Here is a 20,482-nt window from a genome sequence, read left to right as displayed (position 1 = left end):
AGACGGCGATGGGAGGGAAGAGGCAGCAGAAAGAGGAGTGTTGTGACGGTGTGGCGAGTGGGTGGGTTGGTGAGTGGGAAGTGTGTCGTGACAGTGTTGGTGGTGGTTGAACAATGGTGATGAGATGAGATAGTATCTAGGGGAAATTGGGGGCGAAGTCAACCGTGGTTATCCTAGGTAGGACTTTCCCCCGCCATACGAACGTGGATTTTCCACGGTCACTGGCTCTGCAGGGTTGCACAGGAGTAAACATGTGAGCACTGATAACGCAGCGTTGGCCTGGAGTTCAAGCGTTGTGTCGAGTTTCGCGATTGACCTCGGATCTAGATTTGAAGTTTTCGTGACTGCAAAGATCCATACTCTTTGGTTTTTTCGGTAAAGTCACGTAGGTTTTTTTGTTGTTGAAAACTACATTAATTCACAAAAATAAAATAAAAATGAAAACGAATCAATTAAATCACGACGTTTCGGAAGCAACACAAGCCTCCGTCTTCAGGTGGAACCGCCACAGCAAAATTACTGTCGTGAATTTCACTACTGAAGACGGGAGCTTGTGTTGCTTCCGAAACGTCGTGATTTAATTTATTTGTTTTCATTTTTATTTTATTTTTGTGAATTAATTTAGTTGTTTTCATTTTTTTTACCTATGTGACTTTACTGAAAAAAAATAAAGAGTATGACCTCGGATCCACCACCAACCGGAGGCAAGCGACAAAGAGCAAAATAGGTTTGCATAGCTGTCAATCGATACGGGTCACCCCGTATTCTTGTACAGGGAAATTGCGTTTTCAGGTCCGTACGGCGTACAGGCGTTTCAATGCGGGCAACAACAACAACATGTGTCTTTGTGTCTCTCCCCTGTGATGGGACTTTGTAGAACGAACGCTGAGATTTATAAAGGCACGGGGTGACCAATAAGATCTGAATTGGTCTGTAATCAGGTAGGGGTTGACAGGTATGTAGTCGTGTATAGTAGTATAGTGTATAGTGTAGTGTATAGTGTAGTGTTTAGTGTAGTGTATAGTAGTGTAGTCTATAGTAGTGTAGTGTATAGTAGTGTAGTAGAGTATAGTGTAGTGCAGTGGTTCTTAACCTGGGTTCGATCGAACCCCAGGGGTTCGGTGAGTCAGTCTCAGGGGTTCGGCGGAGGTTAAGTCACACACCCGACTCATGATTTTTGATGACACGTCCGGCTTGGCCATTATTGGCTGCAAGTGATCACGCTACATCGCTTGGCCTATCTGTGCTGCAGGGAATTTGGTGCGCTCGGTAGTCGACTTGTGACTGTCGTGATGGTACGTCGTGTGATTTCTTTCTTAATATTTTAATGCCTTCATACTAACTATGTCGAGCAAAAAAAGAAAGTGGTCGGACGAATATGTACAATATGGATTCACATGTATAACGGAACGTGATGGGAGTCAGCGTCCTAACTGAATGATTCGCAATGCCAAGTTGAGCAATTCTAGTCTAGCACCGGCAAAACTAAGGCAACACTTCCTTAAGCTGCATGGAGATGGGGAATACAAGAACACCACGCTCGCTGAATTCAAGGTGAAGAGAGCCAGATTCGATGAAAAGGCTACTCTGCCTGTTCTCGGCTTTGTACCCATCAACAAACCGATCCTCACAGCATCGTACGCAGTTGCTTACCTGATTGCAAAGCAGGGCAAGCCACACACCATTGGTGAAACACTCATAAAACCAGCTGTGTTGAAGATGTCGAATATCATGCTGGGAAAGCGGCTACAGTTAAGTTATCCCAAATTCCTCTTTCAAATGACACCATCAGCGACAGAATAGAGGACATGAGCAAAGACATCTTGGCTCAAGTAGTTGCAGATCTGATTTCAAGCCCGGCAAAATTCAGCCTGCAACTCGACGAGACCACAGACGTTTCCAATCTAAGCCAGCTTGCTGTATTCGTGCGCTATGTGAAAGACGACGTGATAAAGGAAGATTTTTTTTTATTTTGTAAGCCTCTTACAACAACAACTAAGGCAGCCGATGTGAAGAAACTTGTGGATGACTTCTTCAAAGACAACAATCTTTCGTGGGATATGGTTTCTGCAGTTTGTTCGGACGGAGCTCCAGTCATGCTGGGAAGATGGTGTGGTTTTGGTGCGCTAGTGAAAGCCGATGCACCACACATCATTGTTACGCATTGTATTCTGCACAGGCATGCGTTGGCAACAAAACCTTGCCTCCAAAACGGACAGAAGTATTAAAAATTGTAGTGGAATGCGTGAACTATGTGCGAAATAGTGCTCTGAGGCACCGCATCTTCAGTGAGCTGTGTAAAGAAATGGGCTCTGAATTCGAGGTACTTCTGTACCATTCTAACGTTCGGTGGTTATCCCGGGGACAGGTGCTGAATCGTGTTTTTGCCATGCGTGTGGAATTAGCCCTGTTTTTGCAAGAGCACCAACATTGTCATGCAGATTGCTTCAAAAATTCTGAGTTCATTCTCATTTTAGCGTACATGGCTGATATCTTCGCAGCTCTCAATCATCTGAATCAGCAGATGCAGGGCGGTGGAGTCAACATCATTGAAGCGGAGGAAAACCTGAAGGCTTTTAAAAAAAAAGATACCGTTATGGAAACGACGAACAGAGAACGATAACTTCGCAAACTTTCCCCTGCTGGACGACTATGTAAGTAAGATCGAAGATGTATCTGGAATCGGAGACATTTCTGTACCCGCGGAACTGAAGCAAGGAATTGCCACGCACTTAGATGAGCTTGCAAAGTCTCTCGACGGATACTTCCCTACAAGAGAGTCATATCCAGCATGGGTGAGACAGCCGTTCGCGTTTAGTGTTGAGACAGCAGATGTCAATGATGAATACCTCGACGAAATCATTGAAATTCAGCAGAGCCAGGCTCAACAGCAACTCTTCAGAACAACAACGCTCTCAACGTTTTGGTGTCAACAAATGGTAACGTACCCTGTTATTGCTAAGAAAGCCCTGGAGATTTTCATACCGTTTGTTACAACATATCTTTGCGAGCAATCCTTTTCGAGGATGCTGGACATAAAAACGAAGAAAAGGAACAGACTTTGTTGCGAAAATGACATGAGAGTGGCACTTGCCAAGGTGAAGCCGCGCATTTCTGAACTGGTCTCTGAAAGGCAACAGCAGAAGTCACACTGATTTGCAGTAAGTATTCATTATTTTGTTTTTGTGTGAAAATCATGTTTTGCTGGTTTTGTTCTTTGAACCCAGTGATGTTGATGCACGGTTCATTTTGTGCGCCAGTAAAACATATACCTATGTTTTGAATTTGAAAAAATCATGTTTTATTTTTCCAATTAAGAAGGGTTCGGTGAATGCGCATATGAAACTGGTGGGGTTCAGTACCTCCAACAAGGTTAAGAACCACTGGTGTAGTGTATAGTAGTGTAGTGTATAGTGTACAGGAGGTTGACAGCGGTGGGTTTACCAAATGCCACGGGCAGCACCCCCCCACCCACGTGACCGAGCGTCACGCCGCACGGCCACGTGGGCGGCGCAGGCGTGTTGCGCATGCGCAATGCGCGGGTTGCATCAGCCTCATTGAACGAGGTGGAGAGGGCGAGAGGCGGCGGAGAGAGACGAGGAGGAGAGAGACGAGACGAGGAGCAGGGGAGAGAGACGAGGAGGAGAGAGACAAGGTAAGAGACGTGGGGAGACGAGGAGCAGGAGAAGAGAGACGAGGAGCAGGAGAGAGACGGGGAGAGACGAGGAGCAGGGGAGAGAGACGAGGAGGAGAGAGACAAGGTAAGAGACGGGGAGAGACGAGGAGAGACTAGGCGGAGAGAGAGAGAGACGGGGAGAGGAGAGAGAAGGAGGTGGAGAGAGAGACGAGGAGGAGAGAGACGAGGTAGGATATGGGGAGAGGAGAGAGACGGGGTAAGAGACGGAGGGGGGGGGGGTAAGAGACGGAGGGGGGGGGGGGGTAAGAGACGGAGGGGGGGGGGGGTAAGAGACGGAGGGGGGGGGGTAAGAGACGGAGGGGGGGGGTAAGAGACGGAGGGGGGGGAGAGACGGGGGGGGGGGGGGGTAAGAGACGGAGGGGGGGGTAAGAGACGGGGGGGGGGGGGTAAGAGACGGAGGGGGGGGGGTGAGAGACGGAGGGGGGGGGTGAGAGACGGAGGGGGGGGGGTGAGAGACGGAGGGGGGGGTAAGAGACGGTGGGGGGGAGAGACGGGGGGGGTAAGAGACGGAGGGGGGGGGTGAGAGACGGAGGGGGGGGGTGAGAGACGGTGGGGGGGGGGGGTAAGAGACGGAGGGGGGGGGTAAGAGACGGTGGGGGGGAGAGACGGGGGGGGTAAGAGACGGAGGGGGGGGGTGAGAGACGGAGGGGGGGTGAGAGACGGTGGGGGGGGGGGTGAGAGACGGTGTGGGGGGGGTAAGAGACGGAGGGGGGGGGGTGAGAGACGGTGGGGGGGGGTAAGAGACGGAGGGGGGGGGGGTAAGAGACGGAGGGGGGGGGTAAGAGACGGAGGGGGGGGGTGAGAGACGGAGGGGGGTAAGAGACGGAGGGGGGGGTAAGAGACGGAGGGGGGGGGGTAAGAGACGGGGGGGGGTAAGAGACGGTGGGGGGGGTGGGAGAGACGGGGGGGGGGTAAGAGACGGAGGGGGGGGTAAGAGACGGAGGGGGGGGTAAGAGACGGAGGGGGGGGGTAAGAGACGGAGGGGGGGGGGGTAAGAGACGGAGGGGGGGGGTGAGAGACGGAGGGGGGGGTGAGAGACGGAGGGGGGGTGAGAGACGGTGGGGGGGGGGGGTGAGAGACGGTGTGGGGGGGGTAAGAGACGGAGGGGGGGGGGGTGAGAGACGGTGGGGGGGGGTAAGAGACGGAGGGGGGGGGGTAAGAGACGGAGGGGGGGGGGTAAGAGACGGAGGGGGGTAAGAGACGGAGGGGGGTAAGAGACGGAGGGGGGGTAAGAGAGGGAGGGGGGGGTAAGAGACGGAGGGGGGGGGGGGTAAGAGACGGGGGGGGGTAAGAGACGGTGGGGGGGGGGGGTAAGAGACGGTGGGGGGGGGTAAGAGACGGAGGGGGGGGTAAGAGACGGAGGGGGGGGGGGTAAGAGACGGAGGGGGGGGGTAAGAGACGGAGGGGGGGGGGGTAAGAGACGGAGGGGGGGGGGGGTAAGAGACGGAGGGGGGGGGGGTAAGAGACGGAGGGGGGTAAGAGACGGAGGGGGGGGGGGGTGAGAGACGGAGGGGGGTAAGAGACGGAGGGGGGGGGGGGAGAGACGGAGGGGGGTAAGAGACGGAGGGGGGGGGTAAGAGACGGTGGGGGGGGGAGAGACGGGGGGGGGGTAAGAGATGGAGGGGGGGGTAAGAGACGGTGGGGGGGTAAGAGACGGGGGGGGTAGGGGGAAGAGACGGAGGGGGGGGGTAAGAGACGGAGGGGGGGGTAAGAGACGGAGGGGGGGGGGTAAGAGACGGAGGGGGGGGGGGAGAGACGGGGGGGGGGGTAAGAGACGGAGGGGGGGGTAAGAGACGGAGGGGGGGGGAGAGACGGGGGGGGGGTAAGAGACGGAGGGGGGGGTAAGAGACGGTGGGGGGGGGGGGAGAGACGGGGGGGGGGGGGTAAGAGACGGAGGGGGGGGTAAGAGACGGAGGGGGGGGGAGAGACGGGGGGGGGGTAAGAGACGGAGGGGGGGGGGTAAGAGACGGTGGGGGGGGGGAGAGACGGGGGGGGGGTAAGAGACGGAGGGGGGGGGTAAGAGACGGAGGGGGGGGGGTAAGAGACGGAGGGGGGGGTAAGAGACGGAGGGGGGGGGTAAGAGACGGAGGGGGGGGGGGAGAGACGGGGGGGGTGAGAGACGGAGGGGAGAGAGACGAGGTTCGGGGGGGGGGGGGTAGAGACGAGCACTAGACGAGGAGGAGGTAGGAGCTAGAGGGAAGTGAGAGTAGTAGCTGGGGAATGGGGAAGCGAGGTGGGTCAAGAGGGAGATGGAGCGAGCAATATGTTGACGATGTGGCGAGGTGAGACGCGCAGTGGAGGGAGACGAGGTGTGTGTATCGTGTGTGTGTGTCGTGTGTGTGTGTTGTCGTGTGTGTGTGTGTCGTGTGTGTCGTGTGTGTGTCGTGTGTGTATGTGTGTCGTGTGTGTGTCGTGTGTGTGTGTGTCGTGTGTGTCGTGTGTGTGTCGTGTGTGTGTGTGTCGTGTGTGTCGTGTGTGTGTCGTGTGTGTGTGTGTGTTGTCGTGTGTGTGTGTGTCGTGTGTGTCGTGTGTGTGTCGTGTGTGTATGTGTGTCGTGTGTGTGTCGTGTGTGTGTGTGTCGTGTGTGTCGTGTGTGTCGTGTGTGTGTCGTGTGTGTGTGTGTGTCGTGTGTGTGTGTGTGTGTTGTCGTGTGTGTGTGTGTGTCGTGTGTGTGTGTGTCATGTGTGTGTGTCATGTGTGTGTGTCGTGGTGTGTGTCGTGCAGCAGGAGGAAGGACCGTGAAAAAGGACCACGAGGTTTTGAAGAGGAGGAGGAGCAGCAGCAGCAGGCCCCGTCGCCATGGTGCTCGACCTGGACCTGTTCCGCGCGGACAAGGGGGGCGACCCGGCACGGGTGCGCGAGAACCAGACGCGGAGATACAAAGACGTGTGCCTGGTGGACACCCTGGTGCAGGCCGACACGCAGTGGCGCGCCTGTGAGTGCAGCGGACAAATCCGCGTCCTCCACACCCTGCACCTAGCCTGGCACAGGCACCGTGGGGGCGTCACGACACAAAGACAAAGGTCCCCCGTATAGCCTGTAACAGACTGCTGAGGCAAGTGCTGTTAGCGAGCGCCTATGAAGGCGGGCACGGCACACCAGGGGGTTGGTGGCCAACACCACGCCCGGCCGCCTTTGTCTCCCTTTACACACCGCACCGGGTACTCATTTTAGGCTGAGTCGACCAAGGGGAGGCCCAGGACCGGTTCAAATAATCGTCACTGATGTTGGCCATGAGCGGGAATGGAACTCGGGCGGCCGCGCTAACCGCTACACTACCACTCCCCACGTGTGGTGTGTGTGGTATTGGGTACGCGATGTGGTGGTATGTGTAGTGCGAAGAGGAGCGGTAGTAGAGTGGTTAGCACGCTGCGCTTCAAACCCAGCGAGTTCCATTCTTGCTCACGGCCAACACCAGTAACGATTATCGACACCGTTCCTGGGCCTCCCCTAGATCTACTCAACCTCAAATGAGTACCCGGTGCCGTTTTTAAACATCGCCACTCGGGGAGACAAAGGTGGCCAGCCACTGGTGCTGGCCACCCACCCCCTCGTGTGCCGGGTTTCATAGGGGCTCACTAACAGCACTTGGTCCAACAGTCTGTTTAGGCTATATAGGGGACCTTTGGCTTGTTTGGTGTGGTATTGGATATGTGGCTTGGTATGTGGTGCAGTGTAGGATGTGGTATGCTAAATATGTAATGCGGGCGGTATTGTCTTTGTGATGATGATAAATGGTGATGTGATGACCACGCGGCGTGTGGCGATGTGCGATGTCTCGTACAGGCAGGTACCGCGCTGACAACCTCAACAAGCTCAAGAATCTGTGCAGCAAAACCATCGGCGACAAGATGAAGGTGCGAGCGCCAGCGATCGCGAGACCAGAACGCGTCTCCCCGCTTGCCCGAGGCTCGGATGCTCGACTCTTGCGTCAGAGTCCTCGCTGGGGGGGGCCACAGTGGTAGTGCCACAGTGGTAGTGCCACAGTGGTAGTGTCACAGTGGTAGTGCCACAGTGGTAGTGCCACTGTGGTAGTGCCACTGTGGTAGTGCCACCGTCGCCACTGACCACTGGCATGGCCACGTCGGCAGCCACAGGCATGGTCGCATTGACCACTAGCATGGCACCAAGCGAATGTCCCGTGGCTGATTGACTTCGGGATTCTGCGCCTTGGCACGTAACCAGACCTGGCAGGGGCACGCCACGCGCACACCGCATGCGTCGTTAGCCCCCCACGCCTTGGCCCCGCTTGGCCCCGCTTGGCCCCAAGCTAGATTCATACTTCTCCTCGGGTAGTTGGGCTCAGGCACCGTGCTGGCTCGCCTCGAATGTGTCAGTGGAAAAGGGGTATTATCAATTATTGTCACACGCTTGTGTCCCTGGGAAGCCTCACCGAGTCTCGAAACAAATTTTCAGGAGGGTTCTGCCAAGGTTTATCAGTCGGAGACGACGATTGCTCTGCGTATTTCCTAACAATTTGTGGTGTAATTTGGACCGTGAATGACCAACTCGTTTCGAATGACGTCACCTGCTCCGAATCCTGCTTTGTAACCACGTGAAACCCGACGTCCCCCCTCGTACTGCCCCGTGCGTATGTTGAACTTATTTCTCGCCGTGCGTAGCCAACCGTGTTCATCGGAGGTGCGGCGAAAGTGCGTGCACTGGTTCTGCAGCAGCGGTGGTTGACGCCGCGTGTATGTGTGCATGTGCGTGTTTGTAGAAGAAGGAAGATCCTGGGCAAGACGAGACTCTCCCCGAGGGGACGCCGGGCCTCGATGAGCTCACGGCGGACGCGTTGGCCGTAAGCACTCAGCCGCGGGCAGTTGTGGCACCGCGCGAGCACCGTCGCCGCTGCTGTGAGCGGCAGCCTGCCAGTTGGCCTGGGCAGAGCGTTTAGTTGAGAAGTGCTCGCCGGGGCCGTTATCGCGTCCGGAGATGCGCGACGACGAGCTTGTTGGGCGGAACCCGACAAACAGGTGGCGCGGCGGCAGTGCTCGCGAACGCAGTCAGACGGTGGCGAGCTCAAATCCTGGTCAGAGAATCGACTCTGCCCGTCATTCTGTGGAGTCGATACATTGAGTGCCACGTTTTGGGGAAGATGAACAGTGGCTCTCCCTCATTATAGGCATGTGGAATTTGCACCACTGGTGAGCGCCAATGCCTCAATTCTCAATTGAGCAGCAGGACCACACATGCTGTTGACTGTGATTCAACTTTACGTGCATCTCCCTACCAGCTAGCCGGGAGGGATGGTGCCCAGTGCAGCTCCCGGTAGACCAAATCACGGAGCAGATCAAGCAACAATGCTGGTAAAGGTGTAGCACTGCAATCAAGCACCGTGTGTATGTGGGGAACGGTGGCGCAGTGGTTAGCACATTGTGCTACGAACCCAGCGAGTTGGGTTCGATTCTCGTTTGCAATTAACGTCGGTGACGAAAGTCTGCACCTATCCTGAGCCTCCCCTAGGTCGACTCATCTTTAAATAAGTTCATGTTGCAGTGCATAAACATCAGCACTGCGGCCTGGAGACAAAAACGGCCGAGAGCATTGTTTGCCCGTCGTGCGCTGTGCCGGCCTTAATAGGTGCTCGCTGAAAGCATCTGCCCTTCGAGACTGTTCAAGGCTACAGGGGGAGACTTTGCGTTGCTGTTGCAGGCGCTGTCGGTGGCGCAGATCAAGGTGCTGCGCCTGCAGATCGACAACGCGATCGCGCTCGGCGACACCGAGCGCCTGCGCCTGGAGGCCGTGCGCCTCGACAGCCTCCGTGAGGTTGGCAACATCCTGCACCCCTCGGTGCCCGTGAGCAACGACGAGGTGAGGCATTCTCCGTCATCACGAGGACTCGGCGTCGCACAGACACGCAGACTCAGAAACATAACAGCGACACGCAGACACACACAGACATAGAATTATGCAGACACGCAAACTGGCACAGGGTCACGCACAGACCCAAAGAGACAGCCTCACACACAGACCCACACAGACAGCCTCATGTAGACACCCACACAGACAGCCTCACGCAACACACAGACACAAACAGACATACGGACTCGCACAGACGTAGCATAACATGCACACACGGACCCACACAGACAGCTTCACCCAGACACACACGGACTCGCACAGACGTAGCATAACATGCACACACAGCATCATGCAGCGTGTGCGTGTCGCGCACGCGTCTTCGTGTCGCGTCCCAGTGCCGTGCCGGTGTGACGCTGTGGAGATGACGAGGTGGAGATGATGATGATGATGAGAGCGCGACGGGGTCCGGTGGGTGTCGTGGGCGACCGCTCGTGTGTGTCCAGGACGCGGACAACAAGGTGGAGCGCACGTGGGGCGACGTCACCGTCCGCAAGCGCTACTCACACGTCGACCTCGTGGTGATGGTGGACGGGTACGAGGGCGAGAAGGCGGCCATCGTGTCGGGCAGCAGGGGCTACTTCCTCAAGGTGAGCTCTCGGAGTGAGCTCCGGATTATCCGCTTCTGCGGGCCTTTTCTGCGTGGGCCATTTTGTCATTTGAAGATGAAGGGTGCTGTAGAACTAGCTGTTGGAAATCTTGGCAGAACCCTCCTGAAAAATACTCTTGGGACGCGGTGAGGCTGTTCCTGGGTTAACGAGAGCAATCACAATAACAGGTGCGTGCGTGGTGCTGCGCTGTCCGTCACGTTGCGTTTCATTGAAGATACAATGTTGAGCCATTTCATACCGACTTCGGGGATTTTGCTGAAGATGCACGACGCATTTCTTCACTTCATGCTTCCTCCCTGCACTGCTCCACTTTGGAATTCCCTCTTCCCGTCATCTCTTCTACCATAACCGTGCCCAATTCAAGAAGCCCATTACACTCTTGGATCTATCAAGAGCACTGTTTGTTTCTGGTCGCTTGACGTTTTGGTCCTTCGGGGTCAAGAGAGGATTGTTTTTTGTGTGTGTGACGGAGTTGTGTGTCTGCAGCGACTGACGTTGACGCAGACGTGGCGACACCCGGAGGTGACGAGTTCGGTCGGCATCGCGGTCGGCCGGTCGCATGTCTCTCCTTCGGGCTCGTGCTCAGTGACTGTGTTGGTATCAAAAAACTAAACTCCCGCTTGCGATCGTTCCGTCAGGGCCCGCTGGTGTTCCTGGAGCAGGCGTTGATCCAGCTGGCGCTGCAGCGACTCTACAGCCAGGGCTACACGCCGCTCTACCCGCCCTTCTTCATGCGCAAGGAGGTCATGCAGGAGGTGGCCCAGCTCAGCCAGTTTGACGAGGAGCTCTACAAGGTGTGTACATGCGTGCGTGAGTGCATGGGTGGGTGGGTGCGTGCATGGGTGGGTGGGTGGGTGTGTGCATGGGTGCGTGCATGGGTGGGTGGGTGTGTGCATGGGTGGGTGTGTGGGTGCGTGCGTGCGTGCGTGGGTGCGTGCGTGGGTGCGTGCGTGCGTGGGTGGGTGCGTGGGTGGGTGCGTGTGTGGGTGGTTGGGTGTGTGCGTGGGTGGGTGGGTGCGTGCGTGGGTGCGTGCGTGGGTGGGTGCGTGCGTGGGTGCGTGCGTTGGTGGGTGCGTGCATGTGTGGGTGGGTGGGTGCGTGGGTGGGTGTGTGCGTGCGTGGGTGCGTGCGTGGGTGGGTGCGTGCGTGCGTGGGTGCGTGCGTGCGTGGGTGGGTGCGTGCGTGGGTGGGTGGGTGCGTGCGTGCGTGGGTGCGTGCGTGCGTGGGTGGGTGCGTGCTTGGGTGGGTGGGTGCGTGCGTGCGTGGGTGCGTGCGTGCGTGGGTGGGTGCGTGCTTGGGTGGGTGCGTGCGTGGGTGCGTGCGTGCGTGGGTGCGTGCGTGGTTGGGTGCGTGCGTGGGTGGGTGGGTGGGTGCGTGGGTGGGTGCGTGGGTGCGTGGGTGCGTGCGTGTGTGGGTGGGTGGGTGCGTGGGTGCGTGCGTGGGTGGGTGGGTGCGTGCGTGCGTGCGTGCGTGGGTGGGTGCGTGGGTGGGTGTGTGCGTGGGTGGGTGGGTGCGTACGTGGGTGGGTGGGTGCGTGCGTGGGTGGGTGCGTGGGTGGGTGGGTGGGTGCGTGGGTGGGTGGGTGGGTGCGTGGGTGGGTGGGTGTGTGCGTGCGTGCGTGGGTGGGTGCGTGGGTGGGTGGGTGGGTGCGTGGGTGGGTGGGTGGGTGGGTGTGTGCGTGCGTGCGTGGGTGGGTGCGTGGGTGGGTGGGTGGGTGCGTGGGTGGGTGGGTGCGTGGGTGAACGTCCCACACCGCACTCCAGCACGCGCCTTGATATCATGCAACAAAAAGCACCGGGAGGCTGCGTCATCCATCCATGACAGCATCGCGCTATGCTTACAGTGCAACGGTAATGCCTCCACATCATCTTTCCAGTCATATCAACATGCACATCTTTTGGTGAGTTCCCTGAAAAGGTTAATTTTATTTTAAAATTAGTTTTTATTCAATCGTTTTAATATTCGTTTTTAAAATTAATATTTAGGTATTGTGAAAAGTGATATAGGTGTACATTTTTAGGTTAGGGGTAGAGTTGAAATGTCTTGAAACACATCCCTAAATTTTTTTGTATGAAGTTAATGGGAAAAGCCGTTCCGATTTACGAAATTTCATTTTACGCGTGTTCTTTGAAGAACACATTCAGGGTTACCAGTGTCAAATTGGGATCGCATACAGCAACATCGCTCTCCCTACTGCGAATAGTTGGCAGGACCCTCCCTAAAAAGAGTCTAGATTTTGTGATAAATAAACAATAATAATAGTAAGAAATAAAACTATGCTCACCCACAGTCACGCTGCATACAAAAATACTCATATAAAGATCCCCGTATAGCCTTAACAGACATTCTAGATTTGAAGCTTTCGTGACTGCAAGGATTCATATTCTTAGGTTTTTTCGGTAAAGTCACGTAGGCAAAACATTAAAATTAATAAAAGTAAAATAAAATAAAAATCACGACGTTTCGGAGGCAACACAAGCTTCCGTCTTCAGGTGGAACCGTCACAGCCACGACAGCTGTATTACTTGATACTTGATACAGCTGTCGTGGCTGTGACGGTTCCACCTGAAGACGGAAGCTTGTGTTGCCTCCGAAACGTCGTGATTTTTACCTTAACAGACAGTTGGGGCAAGTGCTATTAGCGAGCACCTATGAAGGCCTGCATGGGACAAGAGGGGGGGTCGGTGGCCAGCACCACGCCCGGCCGCCTTTGTCTTCCCACTATTAATGTTTACACGTCGCACCAGGTACTCATTTGTGTCCAGGACCAGTTCATGTATTCGTCACCGATGTTGGCTGTAAGCGGGAATCGAACTCCAGTTGCTGGTTTTGTACTCGGCACACTCGCCACCACTGCGCCACACCGCTCCCCACGTGTGCAAACACGCCCGCTGATACACGCAACACACACGTGCGCACGCCGGGTCGCGCCAGGTGGTGGGCAAGGGCAGCGAGCGCGCCGACGACAGCTCCGTCGACGAGAGGTACCTCATCGCCACGTCGGAGCAGCCCATCGCGGCCTTCCACCGCGACGAGTGGCTCAAGCCGGAGCAGCTCCCGATGCGCTACGCGGGCCTCTCCTCCTGCTTCCGCCAGGAGGTCGGCTCGCACGGGCGCGACACGCGCGGCATCTTCCGCGTGCACCAGTTTGAGAAGGTGAGGGTCGTCGCCATCGTTGCCGCCGTGGTGATGAGTTTGAAGGTGACTTAGAGAAAAACAACGAACGCAGCGGAGCGAGGAGTGCAGGCCGCGAGCGAACCAATTCGATGACGCGTGCGGGCGCACGGCATGGCGCCTGCCCACAAACGCCGCGTACTCCAGCTTCCCTTTGCTTTGTTTGGGCTTCCTGGGCCTCGTACTGATGATGCTTGATGCAGTCTCGATCGAAGACGTCGCGTATCTAATGGCTAAATGTGGCTGTGAGAATCGCTGTCTAACTTACCGGGTGAGAGAGCCGAGACAATACGAGACTACGCGCGTTAAACGCCTTAAAGCCAGTTGACGACTTAAGTTTTTGTAATTTGTCAGGTGTAGGAGCGTCTTACGACACAAATTTGACCAGATCATTCTGTTTCTTAACCCAAGTATCAATTGTGTATGTAGAATTGTAACGTGCTGCACAGGTTTCATTCGCTCCATTCACGAGTGTTATATACGTGTGCAATGGAAGAGGAGTGCCCGGAGAAATCACACACACACACACACGCACGTGAGGTGGGGGTAACACAATCCCCATTCAGATGCAAGTTAACCCACTTGCTGTACTGCCATGAGATGCTAGAAAGCCATGAGATGGTGGCCACGTTGATGCCCATGGGTATAGAGAGGGGATCATGAATCTGTGCATGAACTACGAACCCCTAACTCCACAGTGCAGCATTAGAGGCCGCATGCAGCGGTAGCCACCAGCTCCCAGCCTCTCAGACATTCGCCACCACGTCACTCCTGCGGCCGTCGACTGCCTCTCCTGCCTCTACATCGCCCCACGCGGCGGTCGGCCCCAGCGCCGTAGACTCGCGTTGAGGAATCCTGGGAGAGAATCAGATTCAGACTTCATTGAGACTGGAGGAATCCGCTGAGCTGTGAAGGTCTTTTTCACTGATGTCCAGTAGGGGGCGGGTCAGCAAGTTACAACAACAAACAGTACAAAACAATAGGAGTGCAAAATAGAGAAAAGGTAGGCAAGTCACTACAAATAAAGTATATACAGTGGTATCTCGGAGATCGAACTTAATTACTTCCAAAACCGTGTTCGAACACCGATTTGTTGGAACACCGAATCAATTTTCCCCATAAGAATGAATGGAAATAGCATTAATTGGTTCTCCACCCAAGGATGCTCCTATTATGGGCCATTTTTACACAAAATTTACAATATTAAAATACAGTACAGTACATAAAAGGAAACAAAAAACAAGAAACACAGTTATAATGAATAGAATAAATGAACATTGAACTTCACTTTACCTGTAGTAAGGAGAGTGGATGGCTTGAGTGGAAGGTGGTGAGGAGGGGAGGAGGAGGAAGTGTCAGTGTTGCTTGGAAGGGGAGTCCCCCTCCATAAAAACGTTGGGTAACTGCCCTTCTGGGGTTCTTTATTTTCTTTGCCTTTTTTCTAGCACTAACTGTGATTCACTTGAGGGCCTTTTTACTAAAAACTGATCAAGAGAGGATTGTTTCTGCCTCCGTTTTAAGATGTTTCTGAAGTGACTCAATGCAGTAACGGAACGATGTTTTGCGGGTCTGCACTGAGCGAGAGCTACGTGCAAACTGGGTCATTCGTCTTTGTCTCGGTCGCCCTGGCTACGCGTCTCGGCCCAGACAGGTTCTTTCCAGTTGTTCGACCTCCGAATTTTTGTTCGATATCCGGGGCAAAAAATGGTCGAAATTTTTTTTCGATCAACAAATTGTTCGAGTTCTGAGGCGTTTGATCTCCGAGGTTCTACTGTATTTACAAATTGCATAAGTACATTAATTCATGGCGATTTTTCAACACGAAATGCAAGCTTGAGCAAGGCAGCAAAACAACAACAAAAGCAGTCCCAGACCACACCAAGACAACACACAGTCCCTCAATAAAATGGCACAGGGTGTGCGATGACTCACGTTGAGGAATCCAGGGAAAGCTCATTCTGTATGCGATGAGTCGGCAGGCCCTACTCACAAGCTCATTACACAACAAGAGCAACACGTCAATGGGCAATGTGAGTCTATGGGCAATGTGTGAGTCTATGGGCAATATGTGAGTCTATGGGCTATGTGTGAGTCTATGGGCTATGTGTGAGTCTATGGGCGTTGTGTGAGTGTATGGGCAATGTGAGTCTATGGGCTTTGTGTGAGTGTATGGGCAATGTGAGTCTATGGGCTTTGTGTGAGTGTATGGGCAATGTGAGTATATGGGCTTTGTGTGAGTCTATGGGCTGTGTGTGACTCTATGGGCAATGTGAGTCTATGGGCTGTGTGTGAGTCTATGGGCAATGTGAGTCTATGGGCAATGTGTGAGTCTATGGGCTATGTCATTGCCCAATCCTGACCAAGCATGGGTCACAAACTCAATAAACACGGGAGGGAAGGGGAAGCTGCTTTGCATTACACGGTGGAGTGGGGGTTCAACTCGGTACCTCGATGGGGTTTAACTCGCCTCTGTGGCTGTTTTCGTGCAGATCGAGCAGTTTGTTTACACGTCGCCCCACGACAACAAGTCCTGGGAGATGTTTGACGAAATGGTGAAGACGGCGGAGGGCTTCTATCAAGAGCTGGGCATCCCGTACCGCATCGTGAACATCGTGTCCGGTGCGCATCGCCCGCCCCGCTCGCACGCACCACGGCTACACGGCCACACCTAAACTGTACACTAAACTATTTTAATTTTACCAGGTCAAGGCCCACTGAGCTATGTAGCTCTTTTTCAGAAGCGACCTGGCCACAAATGATAGCTCGACGAAGTGGCTTGTCATGTGGAAATGTTTTTATCAGCCAAATACTCTAAACGCACTTGTTTGTAAATGTGGAGGGAAAAACCGGAGGACCTGGAGAAAAATACACGAGACCACGGGGAGAACATGCAAACTTTAAATATACAGGTGTCAGGGTCGGGATCAAACCCACGACTTCCTGGTTACCAGGCAAGATAGTTAACATCTCACCATCGTGGCGCCCACCTGCACTGCCACCACCCGTTGGAGAGCGGTTCGTGTGTTTGGTGGGGCCCGGCCCTCCTCGACTCCGTGCTGTTTCGGAGAGAGCAAACTGGCATCACAACCCTTCTGAACGCTTTTGTAAGCGTATACACCCAGTGGCAGCAGTCCTTGTGGGCACAAGGTGACTCGCACCTGGCCTCCGAGTGCGTATTAGTCTGCTGCCGGCAGTGGGCTCCGACTTAGTGCTGCGGTGATAGCTACCGGCTTCGTGCTGCGTGGAAGCGAATCGTCAAATAATACATTGTTGAAATGCATCGCCTATACAGGGCACCATACTTCAATAGGGATTACCGTTGGTACGGCAATTTTAATACACACAATGGACAGGAAGGACACGATCAAAGGGCTCGCATAATGCGCATGCAAATTGTATGTTGGCTCATTAATCCCCCCCCCACTTTGCGCAAGAGCACAGAAGTCTGGTCACCATATCTATGCCTCTATATAAGGAACGAAACAGGTGGACTTCTCCACAAATCTGGCTGTCGCCTGATGAAGCTAGTTATAATTACTGGCAAAACGTCGTACTCAGATTGTAAATGTTGTGGCTTGGCAAGTTGGCACAGTGGGGAGCGCGGGTGGTGCATCTGCCAGACATCTCAGTCAATCCATAGCACCTGGGTCTGTCCCGTGACCCGCCAGCAGTGAGCCTTTGACACTTCACGTGGCCTCAAGGTACACCTAGCCTGGCACAAGCGCCACGATGAAGTCACCGCCACTTTGTGGTGAATGGTGGCTGTTATTGACGGTGGCTGTGTGTGTGTGTGGTGATGTGTGAGGTGTGGTATTGTGTATTGCTGTGTGTGGTGATGAGTGGAGGCTGCGTGCGTCGTGTTGCTCGTGTCGAAAAACCCTTAACACACGCGCGCGCAACTTCATGCCACACCGACCTCTAGGGGCACTCAACCACGCGGCCGCCAAGAAGCTGGACTTGGAGGCGTGGTTCCCCGGCTCTGCCGCATTCCGGGAGCTCGTGTCCTGCTCAAACTGCACCGACTATCAGGCGCGGCGCCTGCGTATACGCTACGGCCAAACCAAGAAAATGATGGACAAGGCAGGTGTCTCCTCCACGGTCTCTTGCCTACTCTCGCTATGGCTCTGACGTCACGCACCGAGGGGGGGGGGTCAGACATTTGTGATAATCTGTGACGATGTGCGACGACGGGGGGGGGGGGGGGGGGGTTGAGAAATGTGACGTCACATCAAAATGCGCAACTTTAAATAAATATAGACAACACGTTCTACTTAATTAAATAGACTTTTTAATAAATGTTTTCTTCTACAACATCAGAGTGCAGCGGCATATTAAATATGCGCTACAATGACAATAGTTTAAAGCGATTTGAAGCATGTTTTATTTTTTGTGGGGGGGGGGGGGGTAGAGCTTTGTGACGTCATATTTGAGGGGGGGTCTTACTTTTTGTGACGAGGGGCGGGGGGTCAAAAATCGTCCAAAATCGCGTGACGTCATTTATGGATGGCCCCCAAACACAAAGATCTCCAGTGTAGCTTGTGCAAACCGTTGGGGGCAAGTGCTGGTTAGCGAGCACCTACATGCGGAGGCCACTGGGCCGACGCTTGCCGAGGGTGACGTGGGTGACATGGGCATGTGTGCGGCGAACGCGTGCAGGCGGAGTTTGTGCACATGTTGAATGCCACCATGTGTGCCACGACACGCACCATCTGCGCCATCCTGGAGACCTACCAGACCGAGACTGGCGTGGTGGTCCCCGAGGTTCTACGGCCATTCATGCCTCCCGGTACGAACGAAGCACCGCACTGACCACCGCACCACTCGCTCGCACATTCAGGTTTATTTTGTGTGATCAAATGGGAACTCGAGAGGCCAGGATGAGTCTCGCTTGAAAGCATCGCTGGCCTAGGTCACCAAGATGATGAAAGCAATAACATAAAAAAGTACAGCAAATAGAAATTAGAGCATAAGCAAACAAATACAAATTGGAGAAAACCCAACCATTCTGCAGTGACATTAAGTAAAAGAGACATTCACATGGAAGTGTTGTGATTGTTGCACCAATGTGTAAACAGACAAGAACAAATATTAGATGCAACGGAAAGTGAAGTCGTCGCACAGAACCATCAGCGTTGCATTGTGATGCAGCTGGGAGAGTGTGGGCGTCACGGTGGCGAGATGTTAACTACCTCGCCTGGTATACAGGAGGTCGTGGATTTGATCCCGACCCTAACGCCTGTATATTTAGAGTTTGCAAGTCTCTTCGTGGTCGCGTGAATTTTTCTCAGAGTACTCCGGTTTTTCCTTCCACATTTAGAAACATGCGTTTAGAGTATTTGTCTGATATAAATTTCCACATGAGAAGCCACTTCTTTAAGCTATCATTTGTGGCCAGATCACTTCTGAAAAATAGCTATATAGCTCAGCGAGCGTTTCCTGGTAAAATAAAATTGTTTTATTTAAGTGAGTGACCGTGGACAATTGTGAAGTGATGGAATTTTTCAGGTGTTTGGGACATGAGCAGACCAGGAGTCAGAATCACGTGAACTCTCATCCCGGCCCAGTGTACTGCTAGTGTAGAGACTCGTCCAGAATTGTGGGGATTTTCGGTACTGAACGAACCGCGCGGGCCCACACGTGGTTGTTTGCGTGTTTTCTCTGCAGGGTTGAAGGAGGAGTTGAAGTTTGTGAAGTCGGCTCCCATTGACCAGGAACAGATCAAGAAGCAGAAGCGTGGCAAGGGAGACGGCCTCGCTGCCAACCTGGGCAACATGGCCGTCAATGACGCCTAGGTGGCCTGCACTGCCACGCTCAACTACTGCTTGCACTCCCGCAAACATAACTCTCACATGGGTGTTACACCTCCTCAACAATGATCGCATGGATTGCAGCGTCGGGGCTGTCAATGATTAAACCCACCCGTAACCCTAGGATTTGTGGCGTCGCGTGTGTCTGGATGTGGGTACCTCTCTACGCATCTCCTCCCATTGCCTTCTATTTAAACGTGGGATGGCGCACAGAGATAAAGATGGCGGCAGCACAACCGCTCGAGTGAACGGGATCGAGACACGAGCTCCTGCATTGATCGGTGGTTCCTGATCTCCCAGAATCAGAATCTTTTATTTGTCCTGGAGAAATCCGATGAGTTATGAAGCTCTTTCACAGATGTCCAGTAGGATATCTGTGAAAATATCCCTCGGGGCTATTGTAATTTTTCAAAAGCTTTTAGAAATATCCTTGCTCAATTTAAGAAACACTTGTCAATTGCAACTTTGACAGTGCCGATTTATGCTGGCTGCTTGACGTGGGCTGTTTCTCACTGCAGACCAAACCTGGGGTCCTGGGAACCGTTGGCTTAAAAGTAAAGAGGGATTTTATTTTACGGGACTTAACCTTCACCCCCGGGGCTAATCACTCCCTCGTTTACATCCACCCTGTATCGTGCAATTGCTCCGTGTTCCCTGTGGTGTGGAAAGAGGCCGGTGTGGTCGGTCCTGGTTTGCGCGACTCTCAATGGCGTTGGTTTTTCGTACCACGGTTAACGACGAGTCGTGTGTTCCTTGCTGCGAGATGCGACGCATCCTTGTTCGGTTTGTCGTGGGAGTATCGATTAAATAAAGCTCAAGTGAATGGGTCTGTGCTGTGTGCGTCTCATCGCAACGTGGTCGAGAGTCGCTAAGTTGTCGGGGGTTTTTGGGATAAGCCTGGAGTATTCATCCACCTTTTTCCATGCCCCCACCTGTCCTGACCATCGGCCACCATCCCTAACCGTGATGTGTCCTGCCCAAGCACACCTTCCTGATTGCCACGTGTTCCCTTTTCCCTATCGGTGTCATTCTTTGCGCACTTGTTTAGCTTTTGTTCCATTTGTGAACGTCCGCGTATTCGCCTGACAATCGCGTTCCACAATTTGAAGCGTTCTTCTGGAACTAAAGGAGTGTCGCTTTCTCTCGTCAAACTAAGTTTTTTACTTAATATCGTGTTTTTTTAGGTAAACCCACTGTTGTGTTACCCCCCCCCCCCTCAGTTGTCACTCGAGACACGAAGCTCACGTTGTGCGTGACTGTTGTCCGCGACCTTTGTTTCGCTCGTATTTATCTGGAGCCCAACTTTGCACTCTTCTTCACCAGGTTCTTCA

The 20,482-nt window shown here is 54.0% G+C and overlaps 1 protein-coding gene across 2 annotated transcripts; it reads left to right on the top strand.

Moving 5' to 3' along the window:
* The first annotated feature begins 3,468 nt into the window (after positions 1-3,468).
* On the top strand, positions 3,469-19,978 carry SARS1 (seryl-tRNA synthetase 1). 2 transcript variants are annotated; one of them, XM_078609471.1, is made up of 12 exons: positions 3,469-3,655; positions 6,422-6,632; positions 7,484-7,554; positions 8,418-8,498; positions 9,353-9,511; positions 10,006-10,149; positions 10,809-10,964; positions 13,105-13,326; positions 15,834-15,963; positions 17,267-17,424; positions 18,001-18,130; positions 19,009-19,978. In XM_078609471.1, the coding sequence occupies exons 2-12, from the start codon at positions 6,497-6,499 to the stop codon at positions 19,134-19,136; spliced, it is 1,515 nt and encodes a 504-aa protein (XP_078465597.1). In that variant the 5' UTR covers positions 3,469-3,655; positions 6,422-6,496; the 3' UTR covers positions 19,137-19,978. The 2 variants fall into 2 exon arrangements, with proteins under 2 accessions (XP_078465597.1, XP_078465598.1); XM_078609472.1 differs by having other exon boundaries at positions 3,557-3,761.
* The last annotated feature ends 504 nt before the right edge of the window (positions 19,979-20,482 follow it).

This window comes from Lampetra planeri, chromosome 32, assembly GCF_965212315.1.
Source record: "Lampetra planeri chromosome 32, kcLamPlan1.2.h2, whole genome shotgun sequence".
NCBI lineage: Eukaryota > Metazoa > Chordata > Hyperoartia > Petromyzontiformes > Petromyzontidae > Lampetra > Lampetra planeri.
This window is presented reverse-complemented; position numbering and strand designations above follow the sequence as displayed.